We start from the raw sequence: 24,177 nt of genomic DNA, 5'->3' as shown, positions 1-24,177 counted from the left end.
GGCAGGGATCGTGTAAACTCACTTTTGATGAGGCGTTGCATGCGGTTGGCTGAATGGACTCTGCCCATAGTTGCTTGGACCGCCGATTGCTGTGCCCTGAAAAATGAAAACACATTTTAGAGATAACAGTACAGAAAGTCTATTAGAAAAACATGCATTTCTGAGCCAGGAGCCAGTGTAGACAATTATGTTGCTACTTGGCTGCAACTTAGGATGGCTAACTTTTTTTCCTTTAAAATGCTCTCTTTAGACAGAAAACCTGAACATGTACTTCAAAATGGCCTCTATCAAGATACAAAGAACCTAGATGAAAAGCATCACATACAAAACTTGGCAGACTTAGGAGGGGCACTAAAGAAGAATTACAATTTGGCATATTATACAAAAAAAGAAAAAAACACCATTCTCCTATTTACTTACTGCCTATAAAGTTTTCATAGCTGCCTTTGCACCAAAGTAATGCTATATGCGTATAACATAATTTTTCCAAATGCACAGGACAATAAGTGCTGGTAGCAGCCATACAGCAGCATAGTTATGTCATTTTTAGTTCAGAGGAAGAGCATTAGACATGAAAAAAAAGTATTCTGTGCCAACAGTCTCTCTGTAATAATCCCTCCAGCATTCTAATTCTGTCTGTATTTTCACGCAAAAATCATTACTTTTTTTGCATGGAAACTCATTTTACATTGTAGGCCTATAATTCGTAGGCATAACACACTGAAATACGTCCAATATTTAATATACTTAATGATAAACTAAATAAACACAAAAATCTGATATATATGACCCAATACAGCTATTTTGTATTGAATGCAATACAAAATTATTTGAATTTCCCGCCCACACCGACGTCTTCAGGAAACCCCGAAGATTGTCTCTGCAGTCGTGGGCTGGAGATTGGAGGAAGAAGTGTCCCAAGGACCTGCAGGACACCGGGGGACGCCAACAAAACAAGGAGTTTTTTTAAAAAAAAATGTTTTTAGCAACCCCAAGTGATTTGGGATTTCATTTGCATAGTAAATCCACCCTGAATCACACTCGGGAATACCGCTAGGGGGGTTAAAGTATCCTATTTTGCTTAGAAGTTGGAAGCATATCTCTTGCGCTCTGTACATAAAAGAAACATTTCAGTTGCTTACACAGGACATCTGAGAGATCACCTCAGCAACTCTTACTTGTTTAAAGAGACTTACCCCAACTTTCTCATCAATGAGATGCCTAGCCATCTCAATCTGCTGTGGTATGCCTCGGATTGTGAATATCCGGATGCTGGGGTCTGTGTTAGGTGGGGGGTTCCGCTGAAGCTCCACGTGGGCCCCCGATTGCTGGTTAATGTTTTTTATGTTTTCACCTCCTGTAAGGAAAAAAGAATAAATTATAAACAGATTTCTATTAACTACACTAGTGTTTCCTAACCTTTCTAACATGCGTGTACTCTAAAATAATCCTTAGCAACCTCAGAAGCACCACTACCACCCTAGGGTTCCATGAAACCTTAGTTGAGAAACACTGAACTATATACTCTGTGTACACGTAAAATACTAGAGGATAGGAAACCACTTAAAATACAATGCTGTGCACCACAAAGCCAGACTGCAAACATAATATACAGGTAAAACAAACTACAGATATGTGAATGGTGTAGGAAGCGATTAAAATATAAACTTTCTATTCCATCCTCTTCTGAAATGGGCCTAAAATAAACACTCCTAAAAAGCGATACAAGTTAAGAAACAGCAGGGGGCACAATGCGTACAAGATAGGACACTTCTGAATCCATACTAACCAAGTATTATACTATGTAGACTCTTTATCTATACATAACAAAACCTTCCAGCTACACTGATTTTTTTTTTTTTTAATACAACTACAAGAGTTTTATTAAAATGACAACAAAACATACAAGTCCATGGTGACATCCAGTGATCTTCCAGACATTTTTACCATGGTGACAACCAGAATTCCTTATTTGCTGTGGTTCTGACAGCAATACTTATGTTCCACCATCTTGGATTCAGGAGCTGGCTGTCAATTCTTAATTTCCCTGGCTAAGCCCCCTTAATGATGCACAGAACACGATTTTTTTACTTTTTTACATTTTTTTACTTTTTGGTTTGATTGTCATCTATGCAAGCACAAGGTCTTTTTTTTTTTTTATTTTGGGACTTGTAGCCCACCGAGATGTGCAATGTTTTTTTAGGAGACTAGGGGTGGAAAAGTTTGCATGTCCCTTACTGGAGCAAGAATCCTGGAGGAACATTTCGTGAAATTATATAAAAAGTTAGAAAACAAAAATGCCAGCAATTATGTGAGGTGAAGATGGGGGGTAAAAGACTAGCTTATAAATTGTAGAGAAAGGTCACCAAACACGACCCTAAAGCCGCATACACACGTGCAATATTAGTTGTTGGAAAGGATCTTTCATGATCCTTTCCAATGACTAGCACTGCACGATGCATGAACGAATGCCGTACATACAGCAACATTCTGCTCTATGCAGAGGGGAGGGGGAGACCGACAGAGTGGCACCCCGCTGTGCGCTCTCCTTTCTTCCCTTGCATTAGGATCATTAGTCGTCCTTGGATCTGCTAGAACGGTCGTTCGATGGACAACTGGCACTATACACACACGCCAGTTTCTCGCCCGATATCGGCCCTGTGACATTTATCAGGCAAGAACCGTTGGACCTGTGTACGTAGCTTAAAGCTTAGCCCAGGACATAAAATTACCCTTTAACAACCCTGGCAATTGATTTCCTAGCTTTGTATGAGATTGGGGAAGTTTTCAGTCTTCAGTATTGTCTGACTTCACTGGAGAGATTTTCACTAACATTCTGTAGAAGTTCCCAGTAAAAGAAATTCGGACAACAAATGGCAGAAAGACAGAGGCAGAAAGAACTTGCTACTCTAAAGGAGTGTTTTTAATGTCTCTTTTTCTAATTGCCTTTATCACTTTACCATGCAATTCAAATCATAAAAAATAAGGCTGAATCTGGGCTTTAATCTATCAGTTAATAAAAAAAATGGCACCAATGCAGATGCATGACCTCCATGTCAAAAGCCACAAAGTGTAGAGTTAAATACCTTAATACAGAAATCCTGAAGCAAGCCTGAAGGAATTGAAGAACATATTGCCTGAGATGGCTTGAGATTTATTTGCAGTTTTCATCTATTCATTAAGCCAATAACATTGTATGCTGTAAAATACACTCCAAACACTTGACAAGGAATTCAAGTGTAAACTGCCCTCTTTAGAACAAGCGCTTCAAAGAGCACTCCTGCTTTAATAATAAACATAGTTGTTGTTAAAAAGAGTAGGGGAAGAAAAGTGTTCTTATAGCTCGCAAATTATTGAAGGTTTTGCCATAGCTTGGAGGTGTCAAGTGCAAATTATTTCTTTAACAACTCTGGACAATTCAAGCTGAACATATTAAAAAAAAAAAAAACACATTAGCAGAGGATACGATGACATTTGTCACATGTCAAAACAATCAGCAGATCTTTTTCTGTACTTGAACATGTTCCTTTAAAATGACATTGCTAGTCTATAGGGAAATGAGAAAAAGGTACTTGGCCAAACTTAAAAGCCTAGTTATTAAATTGGTTTTGACCTGCTAGTTGGATTTTGTAATGGAAGATGTAAACAGTACACTTGGAAAGCCAGGGATGCAGAAACGTTGAGATCATCCCATGCAGGAATGGTACACAAGGTCCAGCACTTCATGTTAAATGCTTGTGCTGCTTTGCTCACCACAAAGTGGTCACAAAAGAATTTGGACTAAACAAATGGTTTACCTATCAGGACTGTAGCAGGTAAGGAGAATTAGAGAAATAGTTGTGGTTGGAAAGGCATCTTCATGTTTCCAATGCCCCTTGGGAAGAGCTGTATCAATGTGCAATAAGAGGATGGACTGGAGTATAAACTGACCTGTTCTGCCTGATTGAAATACATAATCTTCATTTTACATATGGTCTGCCATGTAATAAATGCAAGCATCCCCCAATTGGACAGTTTACCGCCATTGAAAGCCTCCATTGCCCCTTCAAAAACATGAATAGAATATTCATATCTGACAGGTGACTGCAAAGAATAAAAGTTTTGACGTTTCAGCTTCCTTAATCACCCCTAGCCTGCCGGAGAGGCATGATATAAGCAAATAAAAAGACAGATCCCCTACTAGCACCAATAGATTTTAAATATTCAGATTTTTAACACTTGGAATAAACTGGGTTTCTTCCAGCTGTCTAAATGTTAGCTTGAAAATGACGATAGCGGCTCATTACAGTCATCAGGTTTGAAACTTTTTTTGGTAACCTCTGCTTGTCCTAAAACAAGACATTTATCTACTAGAATTTGGCAGCTTCTAACTAGCCACTTAACAACAAATTCAAAAAGACAAAAATTCACAATACTCAGTTAAGTTTTGAATACCTGTTTATCAGTATCCAACTAAGCGCAGCCTCTGCATTTTTCCAAATTAGCCTATAATGGCAGCTCTATCAGCTCAACGGGAGAAAAAATTGATTATCACTTGTTGAGTAAGTGTGTTAATTGTAGCAGCAATTAGCTTTGAAAAAAAAAGGTAGGGAAGAGCTGGTCCGGTGCCAGAAATTTCATGCCAGTAAAAAAGGAAAGCTGAAAGGAGATTAACTGAAGATCCATGGTTGCTGACTGAATTTATTTGGTCAGTACAGTGTCACACACAAAAAAAGAACGAGGGGGAAAAAAAATGCAGATTTCACTCAATTTCCTAGAAGTGTAAAGTTTTGTATTAAAGTATGAAAATGTAAAAATCTTAAGGTTCTCCTCTTTTCTGAGGCTGAAAAGTGGGAAGGCATACCCATCCTGGAATGATTTGAAGCATCCAAAGTATAAATACAAGCACAGCATTAAAATGTTATCCTTACACTCTAGAAAAAGGAAGGGACAGGTACCAGGTACACAAAAATTTTCAGATATGACAACTCTGGCTTTGAAGCACTAGGGTCATTAATTTTTACCCTGGACATCCCCTGCATGTAGCTGGTTTGTTTTCCAGATACCAGTAGGTTAAATGGCTTCCCACTGGGTTTGCTTCGCTTTTTCATGTCTAACATGACATTAGATTTTGAGATCCTCAGAGATAGTCGCATGACTGAGGATCCTAAAAAACACTGCAAAATATGTCAGTGCTAAAAAAGTTTCATGAAGGTAGTAGTAAATGAGCTGCTGGCTTTAATGTAAATCCATAAATGTAACCAATTTGTAATCATGAGCTTAGAATTTTAGGACCTTTTAAGGCCACCTCAAGGTAAAGATGTATTGATATAGCCTTGACATTTTAAAATATAAAATATTTTATTTTTACACAATTCTGAACGTCACAGAGCTGAGTAACCGATGCATTTGGATAAAGGTCTGTAAAGTTTCACAGACCAGCTGTTTTCACAAATATGATAAAGTGAAGACAATAATTAGTTGGACTTTACATTTAGGATTTCTGAACATGTCTATGACATTTGTAGAAACAAATGTGTGTTTATTGTTCCTCTGATGATAATCCAGAAAGTTTCAGACTTAGCATTGATACTTCCAGATCTTGCAAAATGGCATGACAAAATAACAGAACACAAAATATTTGAATACAAATTAAGTTTAAAAAAAAGGTGACATTAAAGAACAAAGATTTAAATAACAATTATTTTTACAACTACTCAAATACTTATTAAAAAAAAGTAATTTTGTTTTTGGCTTGTACAAGTAAGGATCTTGTTTGTGGTTCGTAATGAGGACCTTTCATCTCAATGATGTCTAGCGTAATGTTTTTAAAAAACAAAGGTCTACAAACCCAATTTAACTGTAGTTTATGTTTACAACCAAATCCCCCAAACAATACAAGGGGGTGAAATTTATTGACAGATGCTGCCAGCAGGCTGAAATGGCATGAAGAGCTTTCTGCAATAAACTGGAGAAGACATGAACCACTTGAATGAAGAAGCGCGCCACATGCCCACTCCCCCAGCTGCCCTCCCTCCCATCCTTTTGCACCACAACCTGCAAACAAAAGCAGGTTGTAACTTGGTAATGCAAATCTTAGAACTGGTAACACAAAGTCATATATTTTTGTAAATGAAATACATTGGAAATAAACATTTTCCAAGTTCAAAGAAAGAAAAATATTCACCACGAGCATACACACTGAAGAATGAAAGTAGAGCACTGGGATATATAGATAACATTACAAATAATTCCCACGGATACAGAGAAACAGAGCCCCATTTTCCTCGGACGCCTGTGAGGTACAATATCCCCACCATTAGACAGTAATGATTAGCTGCAGGATAAATGTAGCAGAGAGGGAATCTCCCAATCAATTACAGAAGAACACTGCACAGCAGGGACACCCGTGTAATCACCTCTAACCTCCAATCTGTCGTCTCATTCAGTCCATGAAGCCTTATAGTCATGAGCCTGAATGGACATTTAACAGACTGAAGATAGAGTAAAGTGAGAACAGGGGAGTGAATTAAACTGCTGACTAGCTAAAAGAATTCCGTCTTTACATAGAACTTGGTTTTCTAAATAACCATCATTTGCTCGATTTGAAATGTATTCCTTAGATTTTTTTTTATCTGGTTTTCAGCCAGGCAAATTTTATATCATAGGGCTATAAATATGACTCCTGCTAAAAAATAGAGAGCAAATTTTTCCAGGGCTCAGGATATAGGTTGTCATCCAGATACTGCTGTAGTGTACCAGTCCATATTTTTGTTGGGAATCTTGGAAGGTATGTATGTATGTATGTATGTATGTATGTATGTATGTATGTACATACACACACAAAAATACACAAAAGCAACAAAATAAAAAGATTTAAGATGCTTTAATTTAAGTGATTTAAGAAAGTAATTTAGGAAGCAGACATTACTAACCTACACATGAAAAAAAAAAAAAAACATAAAATCTTAAACGAAATAAAATGTAAAAAAAATAATAAATGTAAAAAAAAAAAATATAAAAGTATGCAGGGATTCTTCTGAATTAAGCAACATCAAGTGTCTCAGGTCACAGCAAAATACCTATTCAGCACTTGTTCGCTGGATCACTAGCATTCTAGCGGGATTCCCGGGGTACAATAAGTAAGATAACAGCTCAGTGTAACAGTTTCCTCTTGCAAGATTAGAGATCTTTATTAATCATGGGGATCTGACACTACTCAAACATTGTATACTACAGCAAAGCCTGGATGAAACAATTTATTTTTCCTTTTGTTTTAAAAAATTTTTATCAATGTTACCTTTATTGAAAAGATGAAACGGGGCTTGATGGAAAAAAAATTGCATAAAATAAAGCAGACCGGCAACCATTAACTTTATAACAAAAAAATAAAACCAGAGGCATATTTTTAGGAACTAATCGCGACCTTTGACTGTAAAAGCCCCTAAAAAGGCGAGCCGTTATTTTTGGTGCGCTTAGCTTCTCTGATGAGTTTAGCTCCTTATGGTATATTTGCATTTTCTATTTGTAGAACAATTAAACAAGTTTTATAGGTTAAAACTAAGTTTACATGCACTTTAAAATTCATCAGTATTTTAATATACCTGTCACTTTGTAAGATTATTTATCATGTAAACAGCTGCTTTCATGCTAATTTTAATATAGGTTATTGCTCCAATCTCCTGGTATTCAGTGGTGTTGTCCCAATTTGTTCCTGCAGTCTGGACGCCTTTGAATAGAGTTCCCTCCCTCCTTGGCTCTTTCTATTTACAGGAACAGTAAGGAAAGGAGGTGAGAGAGGGGCCCCCCAGCTGGGTGGCAAATTGTAAAGCAATTAATCAAGGCAGTTAAAAGGCAGAGTGGACAGGCTGAGGCTGAGTCCCTGCCTGTCACTGACACATACTGTTTATCATGGAAATGCGACTAGGCAAAGGGAGGGGGGTGCTGGCTGCTGTCGCATGTTGCCCGAGCATCTTTATAGAGGGCACTTCCGCTGGTCACATACTGCCAAACTGGTACAAGCCAGCGGCAAGTATGCGCGTGTTCCTCTTCTCCTCATAATTAAAGTTTATGATTTAGCCAAGTTTTTAAAAATGATGCAATATTTACCCCAATGGGAGGTAACCTAGCGGCAGTCAATAACCTTTCTTTGCTCTCCATATACAACAAAATATGGAGGAAACATGTAAAAGTGTAAATGTCACAGTGGTCACCAACCAATGCTCCATGAGAAAATTTTGGAGGTCCACAGAAAAATTTTTTTCCATTTTATTAATAAAACAAGTATTATTCTAATAAATTCCTATATCCTGAATGACAATTTTGGCCTTTATATTGCACTAAATTCTACTGTACTGTACTAGAGACAAAAAAACAAGGATGGCGCAGCGTGACGTCAGTGTAGTGTTAAGTTGTATGAGACAACTGTTACCGAGCCGTACGTTTCAGTATTGTTTTCACCATTGCAACAGTCACCCCGTTCCGCCAATACCGATTCTCATCCCATTGTTTTATTTTATTTGTTTATTTCCCAGATGTTCCTTTAGGTAAGTATGACCTTAACTGTGTATTTTCTTTACCTGTTATATTGAATGGCATCAAATAGTTTGACTTTGATAACTATTGTTTCTTGTTTGGTCTTAGATTTAAATAAACCTATAATGAGTGAGAAAAAGCTAACAAATATTTCGCATTTCTTTAGTAATACCAAATAATAATAATGATAGTTATACCGTATATAATAACGATAGTAATACTTCAATTAACCGTAAGCTGATCAGGGAATCAGAGCCTTCACAGTTCTTGTCAGGCACCATTAGGAAGATCATTATTTTACAATGTGCTGATCTTTTTTAAAAATTTCATATTAATGGTCCGCAGGATTTAAAATGATGAAATTAGTGATCTGTGAGATCCGAAAGGTTGGTGACCGCTGCTTTAAAACATACCTGGTCTTTTGATCAGGCTGACCCCTACAACTTGCAACTTATACAGGTCCCTTGGAAGGTATTATAGGATGAAGTGATGGCAGGGGATTCAGTGTTTACAGAGTCTTACCTCCTCCCAATTCCCAATGCTACAGTATAACCAACTGTGGGAAATCGCAATGACGTGCATTTGTTTTCTCTGCATGGCCAAAACACAGTTTTCTTTAAAGAATCAACCAGACAAGATGCCAGCTATGGCCCATTTTCCTGGCGGATATATGGTTAAGTGTTTCCCTATGAATAATGCTTAACTCCAACACATTTGGATTTCACTGCTAACTAAAGGGAACATGAGCAGAAATCCAAAAGAAGCGGGTGTGTTACAGCAGGTACAAAGGGCAGGCTGGGTAAACAAATTGTTCTAAATATACTTAAGTGCCCGAGCTGCTAATCGTTCTGTGATTATAATCCAATTACACAGCTATGCTTCACCAAGCAAAGGCTGCAGGAGATTTATGAATGCAAAGAGGTAACAAAATCTTCATGTTGTACATTAAAGACTAACAGAATGCCAAGTAAAAACTAAAAATCACAAGAAATAATTAGTAACAGACAGAACACAAACAACGCAAACAAGGAGAACCAATATCTGTACCAAATCCACGTATGCATCAAAAAATAAACAGAAGGTATTTTTATCACCTCCAAATAAGAAACAACTTTCTAACAGCCTAGAAGATATCCAAAATGATGATTAATCCTAAAACTAAGGATGTTAATGTTTATGGGTACAAAAAAAAATATTGTAAAAGTAGCACAAACACTTAAAAGGCAAAGGTAAAGATAACCTGCCTAATATATTAAAGGGAAGCTGTGAGAAGACATGTAATGGAGCCAAAGCACATGGTGGGAGATTCAAGATTTCAACAATTTAGGAAATAGAAGTTTATGTTGGAAGCTGTAGCAAAGATCCATAGAAACAATTATGTATTATTATTACTTCTGCAACAGGAGAAAAAAAATTATCATGAATTTTCTTCAAAACCTTTAAAGGACACACACAAAAAAAAAAATAATAATTGTCAGCCCAGTATAGCCCTTTACAAGGTTCTAAGTACTCGGCTTCCTCTCAGACTAGATTTCGGCTACTTTTACACATCAGATGATTCTTGTCTGATAATTGCCTCAGGGTTGATATCAGATGAGAATCTGGCACGTGTATAGCGCTCGTCGTCCATGAATCCGTCCAGGCAGATCCACAAACAATCAAAATGAAAGTGAAGGGGAGTGCCGCTCAGTGATTCTACCCTTTCCATGGAACAGAACGGCACTGTACGTACAGTGCTCATTCATGCATCGTTTAGTCTTGTTGTTGAAAAAGATTGTGAAAGATCCTTTCCAATGACAATTATTAACGTGCATATGCAGCCTTAGACATGGTGTTCCTCCAAAAGTTGGGGACAGAAAAAAAATATATTAAAAAGTATGATAGGGTCCCTGGTACAGAAAGACTGACTAGAGGTGACTAAAGTCATTGTAGGTGAGCAAAGGATGAAAAGCAAAAGCAGCACTGAAAAACGTTTTCAACTATGTAGGGAAAAGAAGGAAGAGAAGAGTGTATACTCCACCCAGCGAACAATGTAAATTAAGTAGTTCTCAGTGCTTGGCCTGACTGGCCAACTTACTAAGAGTCTTTGGATACAGGGCAAGCAAGCATTGAGGCAAAGCCAGCGGCTTTGGACCTGGAAATTTTCCACTGTTCTCCCAGGCAGAAGACACCAAGTGGGGCGGCTACAAAGAGACCAAGGTCAAGCAACAATGTAAAGTATTGACAGATAAGCCAACATCTTCTCTCTAGGGACAGTAGCAAAAAAAAACAGCCATGATGGTAATGACGTATTGGCAGCAGTACAGCACAAAAGTAAAAGATTTCCTATGGATAAAAAGATTTCCAAAGGATAAAAAGTAAAATTAGTTTAGAACTGTCTTCCACTGACTGCTCGAAAAGCCACAGCCTTTTTCCTTATCTAGCAGACCCTGTAAAGCTGAAAATATGTGAGTGGCATTATTTTTTAACACCTAATGACTGACCTAGTGTATGCTTGCAGGACAAACGTTTCGACTTTTCCATCAATGACACTGATCTATCAGGGTGATCACATTATACCCACCCACCTACCAACAAAACTTGCAGATTCCAGTTGCTGCTCAGAAAGCAGCACAATGACAACAGTTGCCAAGGTGCATTAAAATGTGTAAAACAAATTTAAAAAAAGTTTTAAACTTTAACAAGGACATTTTATTCCATTTGTCAGTTTATACCAACCATAGGGAAAGCAGTGTTGCAAATTAACCCCCTGCGTTTTCTTTAAATATAACTTTGTACTGCTACTAAGGTCACAGAATTTGTTGATTTATATCTGTAGTTACATGTCTAGAACAATTTAGCTGAGTGCTTCCTGAAGGTTATATGTGAATACTCTTTACTGTGGGGGGCTCTGGCAAAACCTACCTTTACCGATGACAAGACCACATTTATCTGCAGGCACAGTGTAGGTGATCTCTTGCATTCCTCCGGATGTACCAATATTCCACTCGCGACTGCGCCCTCGACCTCTAGCCATAGCCAAGCCACCAAAACCATCTCGTTCCTGTAGATGACATGCAAATTAAGATTTCAAGAAAAGCAGAAGAAAAAAAAGCTAGGATTAAGAGGAAAAAAATGATTAAACAAATACACATTCTTTCCTATTTTTAAATGCATGCAAACGGTAAACTTGGTTTAAATTTTCCATGATTAGTTTGCAATGGATGTAGATTTTTTATTTTGCTCTGCTTTCATCTTGTGGAATTACTGCTCCTGCCCCCTACTTCAAGTTTATAAATAGCTGATTCAATGCCAACAGCACACTCCCTGTGCAGCCAATAAAGCAACATTTGGTAAGAGGGGGAAATTTTGCATGGTTTTTAAGGTATCCCTTTGGTGGCAATTGTAATTTTTACATTTAAAGTTAACAAAATAAAAAAGTTGTAAGCATGTAAAATGCCAACACTAGATATGCACTCAGAATTGAGTTTATTGCACTGAATTTATATGCACTGAGAAAAAAAAAACTCCCTGCAATTAGTATCCCTACCCAAATGTTTACTTTAAAAGGTTGGCACATATTCTTGTTGGCATCCAGAGAGGCCCCATGTTTCCAAAGTCTAGAATAAAATCTACAAAGAACTCTTTTTAGATCAGTTTAAATTCAGGATATCTATATGGTCCACACAATTTTAAAAGTTTATTGATCACAAATGCTGCTTTCTTATCTAACAGAATGCATGACTTTGTGATGGAGAAGATTTTGTATTGCAAGACATTTCAGAGTAAACATTAATATTCTAATGCACATTAGCTGGATAACATTTACATAATGGTGGAGTGTGTATGAATCAGGTGCAAGTAAAAAATGTCAGTACACATCCACATAGTTCCAGTTTCTCACCTGTGCTGTCACAATGAGCTCATTGATGATATGTGCGGCGTGCTGACAACGGTCAGGGAGGCCCATTATTTGCGCCACTCTTTCAGGGCTGATTCCATCATCTGCAGGAAGCAAATACAACCAAAGCAAACCATTTAGCCCCATGTGCTGTAAATCCAGCTGTTTTGTAGTGCTGTTTCGTATATAAAAACAGGCAAGCAAATGCTGCATCAACTAAAGCATAACTAACAGCAGAAAATCTGCTTGAGAGTTGCAGATTACGCAAGATAACAGGCTTCTGCAAAAACATATCTGTATGTAGAAACGAAAAACTGTAACAAGTGGCAAACTGGCAGGTGATCTAGCTTAAAATTCGTTGTTTAACAACACCCGTATAAGACTTATTAGATAGTTAAATATATGTGGGACATTTTGATGGAAAATTTAGTTTTTTTCTCAGTCAAGGGCTGGCCTAACCACTCCTAAAACTCCAAATTGGCCCTTCAGTGTGAAATTCAGCCCTAAGAAAAGCTCAGACTATTGACTGCTACCAAGTATACTTAGAACTGTAGTTTAATATTGTGGATTTTTCCACTGGTAAGATTCTTCAATCACAGAAAATCAATAACTGTACTGGAAAAAAAAAAAAAAAAAAAAAAAGCTTAGAAAATCCTTTTGTTGGGATCCATTGAAGACACAGAAATTACATATAGTACATTTTTGCTTTACGGCCATAAAAAGACTAATTGGACACTAGCAAAAAACTTGTGGGCTAGCACAGAATAACCCCTTCTTTTACCCGCAATGCAAGCAGTATCAAGAGCATAGCATCAACATAAAAGGGAGGAACCTGTGCTTCTAACCGACTTCCGGAAAATAACTTTATAGTAAGTATACATAAAATCTTATGTAGTGTTTTTTCTTGTCCTCTAAGACAGCGGTCGCCAACGCAGAGAAAATTTTGGTGGTCTGCGGTTCTGGCTGCAGAAGGACCCAGCTGGTGGGGTGCACCAGCCAGAGTCGCGGACCATGTATCCTGTACGGATTACAGGCTCAGGGCAGTGGTCAGACCTGCGATGAAAGAGTGGGTGGGTTCTAGCATCATAATGTCACTCTGGGGAAAGTTTCTTCCCCTTTAGGTGACAAACGGCTCCCTGTGCATTTAGTGGTCCGTAGGTCCGAAAAGGTTGGCGACCACTGCTCTAAGGGAAACAGAAACCTGAGATAACAGACAGCAGTATCAGAGAGGCGACCTTAATCTCCCATCAATCTAATTGCTTGAGAAGGTCATCCTCAAAAGAGTCCACAGGGTGGAATGACTAGACTATTCATACAAAAAATGTGTATAAACAAAATTGCCTGTATTTCTGGGTTTGCAAATCACTATGGCATGTGGTATCCAGTGAAAGTAATGCCTGCTTGTCAATTTTATTAATCATTTTGGATAGCCTGGTCCTGTGACAATTTTATTTAATACTTGTGGGACTGTGTTTTGGTGTTCTAACAAATAAAAGATGCAACTTCCTCTGACCCCCTAAGCTCCATACCAAGTTAAAAATAAAATAGCACAGCACAAACCTGGTTTAAACTGAATTCTTACACCAGCATCATTCTGAATTTTTTTGATCATTTCTCCATTTCTTCCTATTACTATTCCCACAGCGAATCTAGGTACGGACACCTGGGTAGTGTGAAAAACGGGTAAAGTGAGAAGTTAGAAACAAGTATTTGCATTGTAATATATTTCAAAGAGTTTTGGAAGAACAATGATTTTAGGCAGTGGATTTTTATGCACCGTTGTTACCTTATGCATGAGATAAGTATATGTAAACTGGACGGAATTTAGGTACTGCATGCTAATAACAATTTGCATATTGTCCCCACCTTTTTTCAACTCACTCTTGTTTATTTTTTAGTCCTGTTCATCCTTTACCTACTTGCATCATGCAGTATTTGTTGTTGGAAAGGATCATGAAAGATACTTTCTAACAATTATTGCACATGTGGACATAGCCTTAGACCTAACATTTTGTCTCACAGTAATTGAATATCAGCTCAGTCCATCGGATTTCCAGCAGTGTTTGTTATCTTTCTGTACCCCCCATTTTATGAATTGTACAGATGACAAATGTCTTAAAGAGGTGTTTTAACTTCTACTGGCAAATGCCCCTGAAACTATATATCTACATTTCAAGATATATTGGTAAGGATTCTGGTAATAGTTTTTTTATTAAGACAAGTAGCCACATAACGTGTTGAAAGTGTATGAAAAGTGTAATTGCATTTCTACTCACCTCTATGCTGCCTCCTCCCATTCTGCTGCTGAAATCATTGCGTAAACCCCTAAAATCTGCCTGGTCCTTTTCTCTGATGACTTCTAGTACCAATTCTCTTGCTTGCTGAAAATATAATCAGTAAATTGAAGCTTAGTGGCAAGCTGGTAACTATTTTGAAAAAGCCATGAAAGTTAAAAAGTCTGTAAACTAAAAATTTATATTTCAGTATTTTGCAGATGAAGGGTTAAACCCATGACCGATACCTATATGTCTGTGGGACGATATTTGTGAGTTCTCTGGGCTGAATAACACAATTGTTATGCATTCTGAAAGGCATACCATTGCATGTCCATGTTGCCAATGATGCACAATCAACATTATGCTGCAAAGATAATACAACAGAGCCTGTTTTTTTAAGCATCAAACTTTGTAGCAACTCATTTACTTTGGCTGGGAAACCCAGCACAACTTGCACGAAAATGTGTGTGCTTTGGTGCACTACATTCTGGAATTAACATGTCCTTAAGATTTCCATTTCCCTTCCAGAACCTTTAATTTCATATTACTAAATACAAAACAGAGCTGGAACCAAGGTTGCTGGGTCAAGCTTTCAAGGACAGGAAAGAGATACAGGAATTACAGCAGGGAGATCTCACTGTTGCAGCATCCAAGACACATAAGAAAGGGGCTTGAAAAATTTAATAGGCTGCACCTTTAATCACCAGAATTTAAACATTTAAATTAAAAAAAAAAACAACATGTCCACAAGAAAGAAAAGCAAGAAGCCAAAATTATTCCCAAGCAGCAGGACAGTGAATGATGTTATGTTAAGAGCCATATATGAAATGATAATGTAAAGGAGTCATTTATGAAACATTGTACATGCAGTAAACATGCACTGCTGCGTTACATACATGAAACATTCACTAAGGCCCCTAGCATTCACTCCGTAACAGATTACTATTATTAAGAAAACGTTCAAACAGCCCCACCTTGGCAGTCATATTCTGAGCAGGCAAACTTCCGCATTCAGGCAGGTTAGGCTATGCATCCCTGTAAAGTTATTGAAGGCTCTACTTTAGCCGAAATGCTCCAATATATTTAGAAATTCTTTTTTTGAAGGCTTTTCCCATCACTTACCATCTGAGCAAATTAAGGGTGACAAGGACTGTAAATAAAAACCTGAAAGGGATTCTAATACTATCTCACTTTTTAAAATTTAGAAGACATATGTTGGTTAGATTCCCTTCCGCCTGACAAATTAACTATTAGTAGGTGTATGAGAATAGAAAAAAATAGAAATTTATAGATTCCTAATGCCAGAACTACCTTGGGATTAAGTGTTTCTGTGCACACCTCAAAAACTTGCACAATTGGTTCTTAAAGAACCAGAGTCTGCAGATTTGCCAGTTGGCGGCAGTCAGAGGTTTTAGCACTGCTGCCCCTATTCTTTTCTTATGGAGCTGCCGTAGCAGCTGTACAACCTCCTTTGGAGGCATCGGTTCCCTGGCATGAGGAAGCGGTAAACAAACTGCAACCTCATGGCCAGAGCAAACATAGCCTAAAGGAGTCCTAAATACATACACACACAAACACACAATACCTGGAAAGCAGTAGAAAGCAGAAAAAAAAAGGCGCACATAATTTTAGATAATTAATCTACATATGCAAATGTAACATTTAATAAAATGAACACACATTCCCTTTAAAAGCAAGACAAACAGGAATAATAATATTCGCTTCTGCTGTATAACAAGCTTCAGATTCATCATTACATTACCATGTAAAGTGCTAAAGGGCTCTGCTAATAAAAACTATAGAGAGGGTTTAGCAAGTGCCTTCACACCTCAGCATAGTATGATACATTTGTTCTATGTGAAGATGATGCTCTATGTTGAAATCGCACACCACACTAGATGATCATATAGATGTGAACTGTGCCTAGTGAAAAATTTGTATTTTAGCACAAAGCAGCACTATACCAACAGAAAACATTTAGACTGTTGTTACTGGTCACTGCACACTTCGTATTCTGTGAATTGCTATTCAGCAAGTCCAGCTGAGTATTGAATGTAGGCGTGTAGGCTTCACAGGGCATTGAGTTCTTCCCAGGTTACACTGTAAATCCACTGCAATTATCCGTTTATTGCCAAGCTGACTCTACTAAAAACTGCTACTAGCATCTAAATAGCTTTTAAAAGCAGGGAGAAGTTTCTAGAAATCAAATGAGCACAGTAAGGGGGCTCAAAGCAGCAAAATGGGACAAAGAGTTAGTCAGTGGTCCTTTAATGGCCTAGATTCCTATTCTTGCTTTTACAGTTTGACAACATAATCAAAATTATGCCTAAATACACATATGGCTGAGGGTCTAAGGTCACACAAAAAACCAAAGGCGAAACCTGCAGATGAAATTTCTCAAACTATTTAGACGCTGTGACTGCTGTGCCTCTACAGCTTAAGGAACTGCACACTACTGACTTTTATTGTGTCAGCCTGCTGCCAATGCCAGTTTTTATTCAAGAAGGGGCACCCACAGAGTTTAGAGCACTAAACACAATTTAAATCCCAAATGAGGCATTCATCCCAATAGGAGACAGATGCTGCTCATGTGATGAATATACTCTTCAGTAATTCCCAGAAATGGCAGTGAACATCTTAACAAATTGACACAAAACAGTAAGTCACAGATTGTACCAACTAAAAGACATACAAAATTGAATGTTTAAAAGGCACATTCACTCAAATCTTTACATTAAAGATGGAGTCTTATGGGCTAAGTTATCTATTTTAGGTCTGATGTAAACAAACTGTTTGAAATTCCCTTACTGGCTGGCAAATAAAAAGGATGGTTTCACCAGAAAATAGCCCAACCCACTGGATGCCAGCAGGAAGGCGAGTGACTGTAGTAGTGGTAGATATATGCTTACCAAAAGAACCAGGATTTGAAGATATGAGAATGCTGTGATTATAAACATAGAAAGACACCAATCTAGTGTAGCCTTCTTTTCTCACTGTACAGCAAACCTGTCCTTTGCAGGGCAAAGCAGCAGAATTGCTTTCAAGTAAACCTAATACCTTCTCCATTGTAAGAGCAGGCAGTGCTACCATCTACAAGCGGGGTGCTGTGGCCATCTTAACTATGCCATGTATGGCTTCTTCTGTTCCAAATCAGACCACAATATTAACCATGCACTCCGCTCTAACCGCCTTGACTTTCTTTTTATATTGATTTTTGGCTTGCTAAAAGACCACTAGGGCTGGACACTTCCATCTATAATGGAAGTGCAATGAAGCAATGCCATGAATATGGAAGCCTGCAAAATAATAACAGGGATCACATGCAAGGACTTTGCAATAGACAAAAATGGGTATGTGTTAGTTTTCTGTTATTTCCAACACACCATCAGACCAGGAAAGAGAAGGACAGCTATGAAAGGCAATCATGTTGTACTGCAGTGAACAACTGTCGGTCTATAATCGGTGGTTGCTTGATGACAGAAAAAGACAGTGTGAAAATCTCACATATGTGGTGTGTGCTCCTTCCCTGTCCAGCCATATCGACCAGGAACAACCAAATTCGCCTTAAAAGGCCACAGCTATTTTATTAAGTTAGCTCTGCTTTTAAGCCAAATCTGGAGTTTATTTTATATGGTGGTTAAACATAGCACTAGACTTGCTGAACAGAAATACAAATGTAATTAAGGTTAGACAATTCACATATATATGAAGGTGTTTGCCTTGAGTTCAGCTTTTAGTAATAAAAGCTTTGCTATTGGTTAGGCTCACAAAGCTCACACACCTGCACTTTGAAAGGGTCTCCTGTGATCCGAAGGGGTTTGTCTGCACCTGTTGGTAATGGGCCATCTTGGATCATGATCATTTTAACACCAGTTCTCTCCTGCAACATGAGAGCAAGTGTCATGAAATGAGATGTTTAAGAAGTGATAAACAGACAACCATAAGACACACAAATGACACCTAGGTAATGCTTTTAACCCCAGTTTAATCCAGCAAAAACTCCACACAGGCACAGTAAAGCTTTAAAGCAATCCTCAAATGCTCACACAAAGGTTTGCTAACTGTCTTAACAGAACCAATGAATAATAAACACGCCAAATTACTTTCCTGACCGACTCCAGGTTTTCTTTATTCTTTTCGAATAATCAAAAGCAGAGACATTTGAATTAACAATTTCAAATCAACTGGGGGAACAGAAAGTTTGTCCGCCTAGTTCATTCTTTCCGATGAGATCATGTGAATACTAGACCTTTTTTTAATGTAAAAAGTTTAGACAGCTTTTTAGCAACACTTTTAATAAAAAAAAAAGTATTTTACATTTCTAATATTTCTATGTCCAAGCAATATTTAACACAAAATGTGAGATTAGATTAATTTAAATACAACTAAATCTGAAAGTATTTTTTACCTACTGTAACATTCAGATTTTCATCTCTTTCTGCTGGTAATCATTGTCACTGTCCTAGTGAGGGTTATACTCCCAAGCAGTGTTACATACAATAACTTATTTGTGTTTCATCCATCCCCAAAAGTTTTATTTTAAAAAATTTATGGTGTAGATTTAAATGCTTCACTTAGCCATACTAAACCCAAACTTTAACTTCAAAATATGAATGACATGTTGCTTCCTGCACAAACAATTTAGGGGAAAAAAAGTGTTCTGTAATATGGGGGTTATTTGTCACACATGTATGATAGTGCTTCTAATGCTCCTGCTTTGAAGGATTTCTGAGATATATCTTTGTTTTTATAAAATTAACTTTAAAACCTTTTTTAAAGAAAAAAGGGAAAAACACTTACAATGTTAAAATCATCAGTTCTAGATGTACCATATGTACACATAGGCAGTCATATTTCTTCATTACAAAATTTGCTTTCGGCTTCTGCCGTGCTACACAATGGTTGTGCTTTAATAATTCTTCTCACTAGGACTGAGTTGGTTGACCAACTAAAGATAATTCACTCCCCGTGTGGCAGATGCTTTATTTTAGCTGTTAAGCAGGAAGCAGCAAGACTTCACAAATGTGCCTAATCTACAATCCCTGTATTAAAATACAATAAAGACCTACTCACTGAAACTAAACTTTACTGGACTTTTAACCCTTTAAAACCATCCTCAAATGTAACTTCATAACACCTTTAGATCCATACTTACCTTGTCACAGCCAAAAACTTCTGTTACATTTTGACGCTGAAAGCGTCCTAAATTCCTTGGCAATAAAAAGGGTATGCGTCATCGCCAAAACCAGCTAATTCCCCAATTTAAAGACATTAAGAAAAATCAACAGTTTAGAAAGCACAAGGCTTTCTAATTAATTTGTTTCTTACAGGGTATTGATAAAATTTAAAGTACCGTTCTTGGTAACCTCTTTACCATAGTAACATAAGTGTGCAAGAGTGTACCTGGCTGTCCATCAGCTTGAAGAATGCAATACAATGTAGCCATTAATCAAATCAGTGACATTTTGAGTATCTGTCTAAAGTGCGTTTAAGAGCAACTCCTTACGCTTATTTTGCAGACTGCTTATCGCATAACTGCAACCAGTGATTAATATCAGTCACTTGCTTGCTTGGAGCTGCATTTATATTATGCACTTTAAATGACAATTTTCAAAAACAGAAGAGAAACTAAAATAGAAATTTAAGAAATAAAAAGCACTTTTAAAAGGTACTGCAGTAACGGGAATTAAGTGCTAATTAGCAGCAGTCTGCACTCTTCTGAATATTAACATCCCACAAAGAAATGTTCCTCACTGAGTATAATTACACACACTTATACCTGCTGCAGAGCTAAACTATTAGCAAAATGGTATGGATGAGGAAAAGGGCAATGGGGGAGGGATGCAGATAATGGACCCAAAGATAAAGTCACATTAACCCATGCTGTGCTGGAGTTTTTGGCAAAACACAGGGCAGGGCCTTTTACCTGCAGCTGTTTGATGGTCTCTCCCCCCTTGCCAATAACTAAGCCAACTTTTGATGCTGGGATGAGGATTTCTTGGACAGTACTGTTGCCATCCATATCGTTGTGAAAACCGGGCCCATTCCGACAACGTTCCACAATTTGACCTAGGAGACGCTTTGCCTGCCTGTAGAGATAAAACAAAAAAAAATAAACTAGGTACAAGAGGTTTTAAAGCATACCTACCCAGAAGTTTTTTTTTTGACTGTAAATTTTTTTACACAACTGAAATAAGAAAAGATTGGAAAAAAGCTAAACCTAGAGCTTTTGTTTATGGCAATACAAGCAAACACATGTTTTCAGGCCTTTGGGAAATACTATCTATATCGCATACTAGACACAAACTCCTCTTCTATGTATTTATTAGAATGCTATCCTGAGATATCAGTTGCCCATTTACATTAGGGAGTTTTCACCTTTACCCCACATGTTGCTGTACTTATAAAAATAGGTAGAATAGGTACAATCCCACCAGCTGACAAAAAGCATTAGCCTAATGCAAAGAGAGAACACGGTGAATGCCGAAGCATATCAGACTTTCCCAATTGCAAACTGTTAGCACTTTATTTGCAGAGCAGCCTTAAGCACTTTGGAGATGCCCCTCTTGGTGTAAGGAGACATCATGGGCCGTGACTATGCAAATCCTCTGAGTACGTAAAAAAAAAAAAAAAAAAAAAAAGGAAAAAAAAAAAAACGAACATTTTTCATTAGTCCACTGAGCTGCCTACATGACTATATCTGCTAAGGCCGGGTTAGGCAAAAGCAAGTTTACATACCTGCAAACTTTGCACACTTTGATGAGAATTGTACCTAGAACCTCGGTGTTAGACCCTTGGACACCATGCTGCTCAGTTCTTTTAATTTCAGTTTACTGTAAATTCTTTACTTCATTCAGGCACAACCAAGTTTTCCCGGAGATAACCCTTGCTACACTGCCACAACACTTTTACTGGCACAGAGGAAGTGCAAACAGTAATGGACATATAAAAAAATCTAAACAAAGCCACAACTCTAGCACTTGCTGTGTAATATGCAGTTGCCAATAACACTTATTCCAGATCAGTGGTCACAGCAGCCTGGTACGAATGAGTGGGCTTATGAAACGCCCTGAAAAGTCCTGAGACTTGCTGGGATGCAGCAAAACCACCTATCTTTTCCAGACGCTGCGGACATGAAAGATAGCTGTCTGATGCCAGCTTTGAGCTAAGAGCTTGCGATGCAGAGAAGGATCGGGGGGGAGGGGGGACATACACAACATCACCTCTACCTGCTGTGATACTTTAAGGACTTTTGTATTCGCTCACCAAGCGAAAAACGCACAGAAATTGTGGAGCAGAGATTGTAGCTTTTTGGGGATGAAAAAGGAGGGAAGACTGGAGGCTTGTGGATAAAGATTTGAGTGAGATTATACTTTGCTACATGGCAATTTGTCTAAAACCTCTACTAACACAAAGGGAGAGGATTATTTGTACCAGCTACTACTGCAGGCACACAAGACTTACTCTATGCTTTCTGGCGTTCCCGTTAGGACACAGGGCCGGTCAGGCATTCCACCGCTATCTATAACAAGAAAAGAAAAAAGGATTCAGTTGAAGATATTTGCTTTACTACATTTACAACATGCACACTAGATTTATTGCAAAAATCACACCAGTAGAAAACTAAACCCCATAAAAAAAAAAAATGTATTTTTATTTTAGTACCCCTGAAGGTCGTCATATTTCACCTAGATAATTTGTTCTGCATTATTTTTTTTTCTTGGTTGGCTTAGCAGTATAATTAAAGTGGAACACTGGCCCAAATATTGCTTTCATGGCTTTAAAATAGTATAAGTAAGGTTTCAATTCCTCTAATGGGAGATCACTCCTGTAATCCTACGCTTTTTAAAATCTAGTTTTGGATTATCTTTCTTCTGCACAGCAAAATCAGTTGGGGGCCAGCAAAGCTTTACTACACTTTACAGTTCTGTACCCAAAACCGTTCTTCGGTTCTGGGAGCTGAAAGGACATTTGTGCAGCTTACAAGAAAAGGAGAAAACATGGAGGCTCTCATTTGCATGAGTTTTCATTTCAATTGACCGTTGATAAAATAAGCTGTAGCAAAAATATAAAATGAGTTTAACCTGCTTGCCATGGAACCTAAGAGCTGTGTGAATAATACGAACAAAGAAAATTAACAGATTTGGCTAGTTAACCTGGCCATTTATTCACTTCAGTTGCTTAGCTGGAGCTTCACCCAAATGAGTACACAATTTTAAGGGTACAGATACCAAGCTTAAAAACAGATCACCGGACACCAGAACCATCAGGCTATTTGATCCTTGAGCATTTGTCCTAAATTGATACCAGGGTGTTCCAAACATGTCTGTCATTGCTGATATGTCCTTAAAATGTGGTGGTTGTTTGTATTATCTGCCTGTCATTGATATTTCTCAATCATTGGCATTATCTGCAAATCTGCCTGTCATTTGTATTATCCATATACTATTGTAATTTGCATGTAAATTGTACTACATTGAATACTTATTGATTTGTGCCAAACACCAACTGCTAAGGTACTAGGTATTTTCTGCATTTTTTCCCCTATTAAAAAAACTGTACAAGTATAGGTCTCTTTCATTAGGGCTTGTGTGCCATTGTGGCCCAGCAACAAATTAAGCATATTGTAGGGGAAGTGAGGAATATTAAAAACTGTACATAGAACATGTAACCTTGGTACGCAAACATAAACCTCCCTGGCGGTATGAAGAGTAAGTATTTTTAAATGTAAAAGAGGTCCATTTAAAAAACTTACTATTTTTAATTTCCAGCCTGGACCCACCTACAAGCCGCGGAGTCCCGCCCTCTAGCCACACTTGCGAGCAGATGCCCAGCCGGCATCTGCTTCTCATGGCCTCGAGTCCTCAACGTTCACACGTCAAGGGACAAAGATGCAGGCCAGGCATCGCCATGTTACACAGATGCCTGGCCGGCATCACCAGGGGAAGATGACGGGCATCGCTGGAGGATGCCACTGAAATGTGTGAACCAGGTGGGACTTTTAAACACCCTTGCAATTGCACCCCGAGTGTGGCTCGGGGTTACCGCTTTTGGTATAGAAAATACACCCCGAGCCACATTCGAGATTACCGCCAGGGAGGTTAATATAATGCCTGCTAGTTGATTACTCCCAATTTTGAGGTGGAAAGCTGTGTGTCATCCCCCTTCTTTGGTATCCAGAGGCATCTCAGATATTCTGCGACCCATCAATGCCCTTGTTGGTTGCCCAAGACTGGTGGTGGGCATTCTGGAACAGTTCCTGGCCATTGGCTCCTTTCTGGCTTGGCGGTGCTCATTTGTAATGAGCCAGCATTACAACATTTGACAGTGGGAAGTAATGAACAACACACCACTGTGCCCATTCATTTTAAATGGACAGTCTTGGTTTAAAAGGAACTGTGAACGTGAGGAAGCAGTAAATGCACCAGAGTTATTCACAGCTAATCTGAACTAAGCCTTAAGCAGCAACCAACATTGGAGCAAAGGTAACTATTTAAACTAGCTGTA

At 38.1% G+C, this 24,177-nt stretch overlaps 1 protein-coding gene across 3 annotated transcripts in view; it reads right to left on the bottom strand.

Moving 5' to 3' along the window:
• FUBP3 (far upstream element binding protein 3) overlaps nt 1–24,177 on the bottom strand; it is a 53,790-nt gene that overhangs the window by 8,472 nt on the left and 21,141 nt on the right. For all 3 annotated transcript variants that reach the window (XM_072429313.1, XM_072429311.1, XM_072429310.1), the window contains 9 exons: nt 22,135–22,192; nt 20,597–20,759; nt 18,452–18,550; nt 14,671–14,775; nt 13,955–14,057; nt 12,398–12,498; nt 11,419–11,557; nt 1,197–1,357; nt 23–96 (listed from right to left, as the gene is read on the bottom strand). In XM_072429313.1, the coding sequence (XP_072285414.1) occupies nt 23–96; nt 1,197–1,357; nt 11,419–11,557; nt 12,398–12,498; nt 13,955–14,057; nt 14,671–14,775; nt 18,452–18,550; nt 20,597–20,759; nt 22,135–22,192 (1,003 nt within the window). The remainder of the gene's footprint in view (nt 1–22; nt 97–1,196; nt 1,358–11,418; nt 11,558–12,397; nt 12,499–13,954; nt 14,058–14,670; nt 14,776–18,451; nt 18,551–20,596; nt 20,760–22,134; nt 22,193–24,177) is intronic.

The sequence above is a fragment of the Pyxicephalus adspersus genome, chromosome Z (assembly GCF_032062135.1).
Source record: "Pyxicephalus adspersus chromosome Z, UCB_Pads_2.0, whole genome shotgun sequence".
Lineage (NCBI taxonomy): Eukaryota > Metazoa > Chordata > Amphibia > Anura > Pyxicephalidae > Pyxicephalus > Pyxicephalus adspersus.
The sequence above is the reverse complement of the archived record's forward strand: the minus strand, read 5'-3'. Positions and strand labels throughout refer to the sequence as shown.